This window comes from Odontomachus brunneus, unplaced genomic scaffold (genome assembly GCF_010583005.1).
Source record: "Odontomachus brunneus isolate Ranch 3 - 2012 unplaced genomic scaffold, Obru_v1 Obru_scaffold_051, whole genome shotgun sequence".
Lineage (NCBI taxonomy): Eukaryota > Metazoa > Arthropoda > Insecta > Hymenoptera > Formicidae > Odontomachus > Odontomachus brunneus.
Window position 1 is genome coordinate 1,910,594 of NW_022639501.1, and position 11,008 is coordinate 1,921,601.

The 11,008-nt window shown below is 37.8% G+C and overlaps 2 protein-coding genes across 2 annotated transcripts in view; one reads left to right on the forward strand and one right to left on the reverse strand.

Annotated features, from left to right (window-relative positions):
* Positions 1 to 11,008, forward strand: part of LOC116845309 (protein RRP5 homolog) — a gene marked incomplete at its 3' end in the record, with an annotated part of 27,761 nt that overhangs the window by 12,649 nt on the left and 4,104 nt on the right. The window contains 1 exon segment of the mRNA XM_032817828.1: positions 6,227 to 6,247. Coding sequence (XP_032673719.1) covers positions 6,227 to 6,247 — 21 coding nt within the window.
* Positions 307 to 7,870, reverse strand: LOC116845405 (protein RRP5 homolog). The gene is given in 2 exon segments (XM_032818062.1): positions 307 to 2,475; positions 2,478 to 7,870. Coding segments are annotated over 2 exon segments (2,586 nt in total). The 5' UTR covers positions 2,911 to 7,870; the 3' UTR covers positions 307 to 322.

The window sequence follows — 11,008 nt, forward strand, 5'->3', positions numbered from 1 at the left end:
ACTACTTGATACACTAGGTTACAGGGCACTGCCTTATGGACATTAATAGCTTAAAGCGACAATTTAAACCACTCTGCAATACCTACGATGGTATCATCACTACATTGTACGTGTCATATATTTTCACGAATTTATTAATAAGTAGATACAAACTTGTATTCTCTCTCTTAAACGCAAGTCGTTATTGTGAAAACAATTTTTATCAAGTAGATTTCGGATAGACCTAGCTCCTCGATAAAAGATATAGACGATTCGACAGACGTGTCTGTCAGCTGGGAGCGTGGCGGTTCCTATAATCCGGCTATTCGGAGGTTGGTTTTCTTCACGGAAGTTGATTGTCTTGATAGTCCGTCTCGCGACCGACCTCGCTTTGTCGATCTCTGTGGCTTGCAAATGGTACGCCATATATTGCAGCCACACCAACGAGCTGTCCGGGCTGGACTAGTCTGTCAAATTGGTCGATGAAGTTGGGCACCTGATTGCTCGCTAAAGCCTCTTCCCGCTGGCGAATCTCGCGTTCCTTCTGCCGTTCCTGTTCCCGACGTTCGGCTGCGCTCAGCTTCTTCTTCTTTCGCTTCGGCTCGTTCGTGGTCTTCTCTTCATCATCGCTGGACGTCTCGCTGACAGCTACTACAGCCGAGCTTTTTTTGTTGTCCCAGTTAAACCCCCATTCTGGAATATGTGATTTTTTTGTGGTCGGCAACTTGTCTTCTGCATCGCTTTCGTCGGAAGAGTGGATGAGTCCGCTGGTCCTGAGATCGTTCAGATGTCGACGGACAGGCAAAGCCACTAAGTATCCTGAACCGTTGCGTTTCACGAGGACGATTAGCAACCAATTGGTGATCATCAGGATTTCTCCTCTCAGCACAAGCTTGTCAGGAAGTTCCGGTAGTTTTCTTTGCTTGGAGCTGATCCCGTTCACAATCTTTGGTAACAACGACACGTCCACGAAGTCGTGGACATAGTTCTTCCACAAAACTGTACCGAACACCTTGTCTCCGACTTTAGGCTCGACGGTGTAATGATCCTTGCGCACTACGCCCGTCAGTTTATTATCTAGTCGAAGTACGAGACCGTGGTCGGTGATCTTCTCGATCTCGCCTGTGACTTTATGACCCAAAGTCACCAACGAAATCGGTTTGTTCTCGTAAAACGCATTAGTCGCCAGCTCCGACAATTTATTGAGGTATAAGCTCAAGACATCCACCGCCGACAGCATCTTCATCCCGTGCTCGACAGAGCTCTCCCACACGTCTTTCAACCCCATCGTCAGCGTCAATTGTTTCTCTCGTTTGTTAATAGCCGTGATTTTAACGAGCAATATCTGATTCACACGCAACAGCTCGAAGTCGCTGATATTCTTGTATGAGATAAATCCGAATGTGGAATAATCCTCGAGGGGCAAGATAACTCTCACGCCGTCCTGCGAGATGTCCCTGATCGTGCACGGAATGCAATCCCCTATCTTCAGCGTGTGAAAGTTTCTGTACTGCTCCTGTGTCACATAAGTGCGTGACATTATCACGCTCGGCTGTGTGGCAAAGACGTAGGCCGAGATAGTGTCGCCAGGAGTGCATTTCGACGCGAGTAGACCGCCGATTTCTATGCACGGAGACATGTGACCGGCCGGTAAGAAGCCAACCGTGACCTCATCGTCGGTCTTACGTACTCTCAGATGTATTCCTTCCATGGACGATTCCATTATTACTCCTTCGATCAGTTCCCCGATCTTCATGTTAATGGACTGTTGTTGTTTCTGTTCTCCCATGATTATTCTGAGTTTCATTTTATCCTCGTCCTTCTCGATCGAGTCGATCAGCACCGTGACGGTCTGTCCCAATGTGTAATTCCAATTCATATCGGACGTGTTGCTGTCCAATACAGTGCGTGGGACCCATCCTTTAATGTCGCCGTAAAATCTCACCAATATGCCGTTCTTGTTTATCTTAGTGATTGTACCGTGATATTCCTGTCCACATCGCGCCTCACAGATATCGTGCAGAACTGGTAGCTCGCTCTTTATTAACGACTGCTTCAACGTGAACCTTATGTTGCGTTTATCGTTGTTAATACTTAACACTCTCGCTTCGACGTTATCTTGAATTTGCAACGTATTCAACACGTTTAAACCACTGTCGGATACATGTTCCGGTGCGACAATTCCGTAAATCTTTCCTGCTTGCACCTGTACGAAGCCAGACTTCGTGTCAACTCTTGTAACCTTGACAGTGAGAATATTACCGATTTTAAGGTCGCCGACTGAAAAATATTTCTGCTGCAAAATTTCATTCTCCATTGTACAGACATAAAGATGTTCCATCCAGTTATATGAGATTATCCTGCATCTATGCACAGAATCTTGTTTAAAGTCTGTCAGGATTTTGTCAAATGGCACATCGGTTCTATGTAGAGAAATGAACCCGCGCAGATTAGATTTGGTCAACTTGAATATTATCCCGTTAGACTCCCTGTAAATACTTTGGCCTTTTTAATAATATCACCCACTTTCAGCCTCTCTTCTTCGGATACATCAGTTAGCAGACTGAAGTATGCAAATTTCACAGTCGGCATTACATACAATAATGTGCCGGTCACTTCTGTATCATCCACATACTCAGATAAAGAACTGTCCAAGTAAATTTGATTTATGTATCCAATGTTATCTTTCCCAAACGTAACTTGCAAGCCATTCGAAAGCACTCTCGTTACGCGAAGTCACAGTTTTGTCCTTGGCGTTAGAGCATCCAAAGATTCTATGTCGTGTATGCTGACACTATTGACTATTTTCTTCTTAGCTGATAATGTGATAACAGAGACCTGATCTACTGTTTTTATCTCCTTGATGGCGCACATGATTTTATTATCCGAAACTGCACAATTTACAATATTAATTCGTTGAATTACACACATTATAAATTTGCTATACAAATTTAATTATACTTACAATACTCCTTTTCTTTGTTAACATACTTGATAGCAAGGAGTGCTCTAACATTAGCTATGCCTGTGTCAACCACATAGCCATAATGTTCTATATTCTTAACAGTACAAACTATCTTTATACCTTTCACAAGATAATTATTATCAATATTTTTATTTATTAACTGAGGCTCCAGAGATAAACTATATAGCTATTTTCCATCAGGATTTACACTTTTAACATAACACACTACATAATCACTGACACTGTACAAGTCTGGTAAAGATTTAAACTGGTCGGTTTGAACATTCTTTGAGTTAATTATGTTCAGTAACAGATTTGTGTAAGATTCACCAAGATCTGTGACTTACATACATCCCAGAAATCCACCTGGTATAGACACAATTAATTCGTATTCAGTTGCTCCAGAAATCTGACCAAGAATTATCATTCCTTCACATATTGTTGCATTAGATAAACGTATTGCAGTATTGGCAACAAAAATTGTTTGTTTTACAATTGTGTCACTATATTGTTTATTAGTCTGAGTTTTATGTTTCTTATTAGGTGTAGGCTTCTGATCAAATATTTAAGATAGAAATATTATTTTATTAATTATAATTATAATTATTAATTAATAATAATTAATAATAATTAATTAATAATAATTAATTATAATTATTATTTTATTAATTATAATTACATTCTATTTTTGTATAAAAATTTTTGAAATTTTTACATAGAACACCAAAATTTTTTAATAAAAAACCAAAATATTATATTGGTTTTAAATACAAAAATCTAGAAATGGTTATTAATTTAACATCTTAAATCACATAAAATAAGAACATGTAAAACAAGAATAAGTTTCTTAAATACATACCACATTTGAAGATTTCTTAACTTCAAATTTCTTTCCTCCTCTAGAAAAGCCTTTCAGTGTCATCTAAAAATATTTTAAGTGATAATAAGATATTAGAAATAAAGAATGTTAATATAGGTTAGGTTGCAATAAGGTTGTTTCGATTGAGTTAATTACCGTTTGTTGTTTCAGAAAATTTCGATGAACGTTATATTACTTAAAATTAAATACTAACCTTTATGATTTATGGGAAATAAATAAATATACAATAAAATTCGGTTGAATTAGCTACAAGAAGCTAGTGCGCTGCACATGTACAAAATGAACGAACACGTGTAAACCACGTGCAAAGCAGCAGTGCTGCAAGGTTGGATAACTTTTGGTGCGTTCGCTTTGTGCGTTTACGCGTCATTCGATCTTTATCGCTCATTACTTGCGGGAAAAAAGATAGAATGACGCTTACAGCGCAAAGCGCCCAAAGTGAATACACCAAAAGTTATCCGAACTCACAGCACTGCAAAGAAGCATTACCATTATTTAAATAAAGTCAGAATCTACTTTAACACTACTTGATACACTAGGTTACAGGGCACTGCCTTATGGACATTAATAGTTTAAAGCGGCAATTTAAACCACTCTGGAATACCTACAATGGTATCATCACTACATTACACATGTCATATATTTTCACGAATTTATTAATAAGTAAATGCAAACTTAATGTTGACTTGTATTCTCTCTCTCAAATGCAAGTAGTTATTGTGAAAACAATTTGGTAAATATGCAGTATAACGCCCCTATCATGTTTTTTTTTCATTCTTTGTGAATTTGTATATTTTATGCGTAGAATTGATTTCTGAAAACGAAAATTGTCGCTCACTTTTCGTTTTCTTGTTTTTTTAATTTTATATTTAAGCTCGCCATCTGACGCATTCCCTTACGTTTCTGTGACAAATTTGATTTTTTTCAGATACATTTTAGTCCACTTTTATAAACTTTAGCTTACGCATGGTTCAGTAGCAAGTCGATCGCTGCGTGTGTGCGAAACTAGCGCTCGTCACAATGGTCCGTATTCTGAGTTCTCTTTTAACGATAAATAAGCCTTTAAAAGAGGCTTAAGAGCCACCTGATTAACTGAAAAGCTATATTTAAGGCATTTTTAACGATAAAAGAGGATTCAGAATATGGGTCTATGGCTCACTTTCATACGCAGCGAGCATTGAGCGTCAGCCGCTGTCTGCATGCGATGAGAATTGAGGTACCGTAAGATGGGGTTACTTTGTGATTGTAGGGGTTACTTTGTGACACAGTGACATTTTTTTATATTTTGAATCTCGCTCCATGACAATGATAACAGGTAAGCTAAAATTTGCGCCAAAATCTTGCCCAACATACCATGCCATTTATGGGCTGTAGCCGGAAGCACTTTATCACTATTGACCAATAGTCACTGTGTCACAAAGTAACCCCTACAGTCACAAAGTAACCCCATCTTACGGTAAAAATAATCCAGCGATTGTGCCTTAGTAATTATATTAATATTATTTTATTAAATTTTGTTCTAAAATATCATTAAAAATGATATTGATTCTGTCTTTTGGAAGAAAAAAGATCAGTGTCTATGAGAAAATTCGCAACATAGAGAATTGTTAAATCTCAATGTTTATACGATAAAGATAAAAGAAATACTGAAAAAAAGGGAGTACAAACATACCTAATAACTTAAAGAAAATTTTTAGTATATTATGTAATTTTGTTGTTTTATAATAATGATGACACTGTTATTGATAAGAAATAATTCTGTGTATACAAATGCATACAAATACGTGTAGCAAGAAGAGATAATTTTTATAGTACACAATACAAAGATTTAAATTTTTAATAAAATAAATCTCGCCACTATACTATATTTTTCGATTTATTCATCTCTTTTCTTATCTAATATAAAATTTCACAACTTTTGTTTGTCCTTCTTCGCTTGTTCGGCCAATGCTTCTAATCGATCATGTTCCGCAATCAAGGCATCTACTTCACTCGCTGACAATACAATTACAAGTACTCTATTCTTTTCATAAATACAATAGAATGTCTGTCATTCATTTGCACGTTCTGTTCCGCTGAGAATTTCCGTCCATAACACATCGGTCTTATTCTAGTATCGCAACGCCCCCGCCGTAACGTTGCGATAGATTCGGAAACTCGTAACCCGCTTGATTTCAGTACATTTTATCAACATTTCATGCACACAATGACACTCAATTTCATATAAAGTATCCTCTTATATTACACTTCTGAGAAAAATTCTAATGGTCCAACAGTGTTTCATAATTCAGTCCGCAGTCGGATGTCTACATACTCTCCATGTGCGTGTAAACTGCAAAATTTTTGTATGAAACACATTTTGTTGGCAGGTGACAGCTGTGAATGCCATATTGAAGTGAAAGAGAAACTCATCTGAGAGACAAGTGAGTGAGGAGAAAAATAGTTTATAATTTTTTTCTTCATTTTTCGTATAAATTCTGAGACTCCCGCCTCCATTAACGTATATACTTTAAGTGTACAAAAGGATTTGGTAATCTATGCAGCCAAACGCGAGAATACTTTATATGAAAATTTCACTTACACATTAACACGTGTGGGCCCCCTTAATCAGTTTATAAATATATTTACCAGCGTAATAATTTCCATATTTTTCGATTGTCACTAATGGAAAAAAATGTGAGAACTATTACGTCGATGAATATAAATATGACATCTTAGAGAGCACAGATTTCCAAAAGACATTCAGAGAGACTGTAAAGACATCCAGAGAACACCTCTATGTTTTTAAGACATCACAAGAACATTTCTAAGACATTTCTAAGATATCCCTTGGAAATTCGTCCTATCATTACATGGTACTTTATAATGTAATTTAAAAAATTTAACTAATTACAATTACAATGAAATATTACGCGAATAATGCTACACGTTTCCCCATAGTTTTTTTTTGCATAAGCAGAATTATTACATCTTTTTATAATGCAGTATTTCATCTTGATATTTCATCTTGATACTTTCACAAAAGAAGTCGTATTTACTATATTCTTTTTATTACTTCTACTATATTATTACGTCTTTCCAATACGTACCCAGCAAACACAGATATATAACAGTTACATTAGTTAGTAATCTTGAGAAGTGCAATCTTGATGTATCCTTGAGATGCATTCAGCTATATCTGTTGCAAATAAAAGAACGCAACCCATGTGATACGCGGATATTAAGCCAGCTTTAGATAAATTGTATGACTCACACCCGTGCAGGACGTAACAATTTCATGGCTTAACTTTTATTTCAATAAGAAAGAAAAATACTCAAAGAGAACTCGAGATTTATGCACCGTTCAAAATTTTTTGGTCCTCACAGCCAGCGCGATGCGACGCTTGATATTCAATGAACGTACAGCTTTTCTGGAATAGCAGCGTAATCATTGGATATTAAGTGTCGCATATTGCATTGCGTATCGCTGCGAGAGTATGGTGCGTTCACATGGGACGGAACGTATGCGCAATGCGGAATGAGCGGAACGCTCGTGATTAGCTCAACTTGTTTTACGTTCGTTCCGTCTGAAGCCAAGCGGCACCCGATGCTTGTTTTCATGCTGGATTTCTTGCTGGATGGAAATACTCTGTTCTGATTGGTCCGTCTTCTGCTCTATCCAAAGATTCCCTCACCACCGTAAAATCCTCCAATTACCGTCTTTCTTAAACGTACGATTTTCTCCATCCACAACCCCAGCCAAAGAGATCTCCTGAACCCTATATACTCATTTATTACTGGCTGCAACATTACCCCATACCTTCCTCCTTTAACAAATCCAACACCTAGGATCCCCGAAATTTCATATTTTTCCTACCAAACCATTTCCAGCTGATCCCCTATAAAACCGTGACCCCGCGCTGTGCTCGCTCTGTTCTTCGGCACTACTACCAGACAGACATCGCAGTCCTCTCTTCCGCTTCTTCGACGTACTTCAATCCACTTCGTCAAGGCACTCTTCATCTCTTCGTCACTACTTACACATCGTCGAGGCCGGTAGTTAGTCACTCTCACTTCATCCATTCTTCAACACGTGCAACGCGCCAAAATTGGAGGGACTTTGAGGAAACGTCGCCCACGAATTGACTAAGTCCATCGATCATCCTTAACCCACATTTTGATAAAGGTTACCGAAAGTAAGTTCAAACAAGTTTTTCATTTTTTTTTCTTGTCATTCCTGCCGCGTTAATTAATTGTAATAATTCCGAAGAGTCCAAAATTTGATTTTGTTCTTCGAGATCTAATATCCCTCTCGTTTCTTACACCCCATATAAATCTTGAGACTCCTGCATACAGGACGCGGTAATGCTTGCCGCGCGGCGGAAGTCTGCGCGATAGCCAATCAATATGTTGTTTTTCTGTAAGAGCTAGAAAGTTATTACGGAAAGCAACATATTGATTGGTTGTCGCGCAACTTCCGCCGCGTGGCAAGCACGTCCTGTGTGCAGGAGCCATAACTCCAATAACGAGTAACTCCAGTTACAAAAGGTACTTACGATAACGAGAGTAGAGCGAGTGAGATCTGAATCCGAGAGAATAGTATAATCTAAAACTGTAATATTCTATGGTCTGCTCTTGCTTCTGCTCTTGCAGTCTCATGAACGCAGGAACAGATCAGGAGTTCGTCTTTGTTCGTCTCACGAACAACAAAGGGTATCCTGGTAGCACATGTTGGTTTTATATACGTTTTATAAATGTATGTAACGTTTTATTATCGTTTGTAAAATATATCAAAAACGTTTCTTAAACGATACGTGTTACTTAGGTAATGTATCATACTTAAAGTGTATTAATATTTTATCTTAAATTTATACTTAGATGTGAGTTTTTCAGCTGAATCAAGATTATATATAATATATTATATATACGTATTTCATACGGTTCAATTAAAATAAATTAATCAAGCTCTTTGCAATCTTTGATAATTGCAATCTGATCATCCGACGTGAGACAAGCTTCAAGTAATAACTATTAATACAAGTTTAGTCCTTGTTTAAGGAGAGTTTGAGAATCTTAAATAACACAGGTTTACAAGGTTTTTATCACAAAAGAAGTAAGAGGTTTACCCGAAGGAATTCGGTGCGCTGAATTCAAATCTGACCTCAGAATCCCTTATAGAAATATCATACTAAGAATCATTGATAATTACTTATTTTCAGTATTAAAAATACTGGATAATAAGTAATTATCAATGATTCTTAGTATGATATTTCTATAAGGGATGGCGCCATGACGTAAGGATTTTGAGATATTCTAACCTAGAAGTACAAAAATGGCTGTTTTAGGGCATTATTGGAGTTTTCTCCTGGTTGCATAGAATTTTACCGACAAAAACTAAACAAAGTACTGTAAAGGAGTATTGCTCTTCAATTTCTATTTTGGAACGTCCAAATAGGATTTTTTCTTCACCGAGATACAGCAGATTTAACTTTTTACTGCATATAGGAAATCAAATAAAGCGATGAAGTTGGTTCATTTGAAATACCATAATCCTTTTGGTTTTGAGCAATTCTGGAAAAACGAGTTTGTAGTTCAAACGGTCCCGAGGGTCGCTGCTCACGAATCTGGACTCAGACTTCCAAAATTCTTTTGGATTTGGAAATTTCATATTGAATCCGTTATCTTCAATTTTGAAAATCTAAGTACCGTCAAGAATCGAGCTCCTGATTTGCTTCTGTGTTCATGAGACTGCAAGAGCAGGAGTAATGGCTTTTGCGCACAGGACGCGGTATTGCTTGCCACGCGGCAGAAGTTTGCACGACAGCCAATCAATATGCTGCTTTTTATAATAACCTTCTAATGGCTCCTGCACACAGGACGCGGTAATACTTGCCGCGCGGCGGAAGTCCGCGCGACAGCCAATCAATATGTTGTCTTTTTGTAAGAGCCAGAAGGTTATTACGGAAAGCAGCATATTGATTGGCTGTCGCGCGAACTTCCGCCACGCGGCAAGCATTACCGCGTCCTGTGTGCAGGAGCCATAAGAGCAGACCATAGAATATTACAGTTATAGATGGGAGATTATACTCTTCTCTCAGATCCAGATCTCAAAGTGCCTTTTCATGGGAGCATCGAGCGTCGAGCGTTAAAGCGGTAGCCAATCAACGTGCCACTTTCCGCAAGAACTACAAGTATACTTCTGGAATTTGATAAGTTGATTGGCTAATGCTTTAACGCTCGACGCTGGAACGCTCCCATGTATTGGCAACTTCACTCGCTCTACTCTTGTTATTGTAAGCATCCTTAAGTAATGTCTTAAGATGCGAATACGTCTCTGTGATTGGTTCATGACATCTTAAGACAGTACTTAAGATGATCTTAAATATAAGATCAAACTATGAATACCGGCCTTAGTGAAAAGCTATAGTTTATGTTATCAGAGAGAAACATGAGAACGGCCACCGGCCTGATTTTAGCGGCCTGAGCTAGGCGCATTTTAGATACGCCATCTAACAAAATGCTCCTAACTACGTTCGTCAGACGCCCTTTCGCAGTGTAAACTTCCATATAATGATAATAAGTTAGAAAAGGACAGACGTCCAATCGCTCTATTCTTATCTCACCACTAGGGTTGGGCACGGCTAAAAAAAATTGTCGACTTCGATTTAATCGATTATCAAAAGTATCATTTTTATATAATCGATATTTTCTTAAAAATATTGATAATCGTGTTAATTTTTTTGTTTTTTATAAAATAATATCAAATTAATAGCGTGTTCGACTGGCCCTGGGTTAACCCATTCTGGGTTATTCAGCCTACGTTTATTGGTCGAACAAGTACTTATAAGCTTTATGATTGGCTAGTAGAGACTTATGACGTCATTAATCTTTCTCGGAGCGATTAACCCAGGGCCAGTTGAACACGTTATTAATCTCCAATGCGTAGTCTGATTCTGACTTTACAGAGGGTGCTTTCCAGTTGCGTACATTGTGTTACACAAAACCAGTTTATTGGTTGTATATTATCTTACCAGATATTTTAAATAATATATAACCTATAAATTGGTTTTGTGTACGTGTGTCTTAAGATGTGTTAAGCAACTGGAAAGCACCCAGAATGTCAGGCGACATGTAACAGGAATAAGAAATAGCCAAAGAAAAACTGTACTTTCACATGTGCGTCGGTTTCTATTGGCTATTCCCTC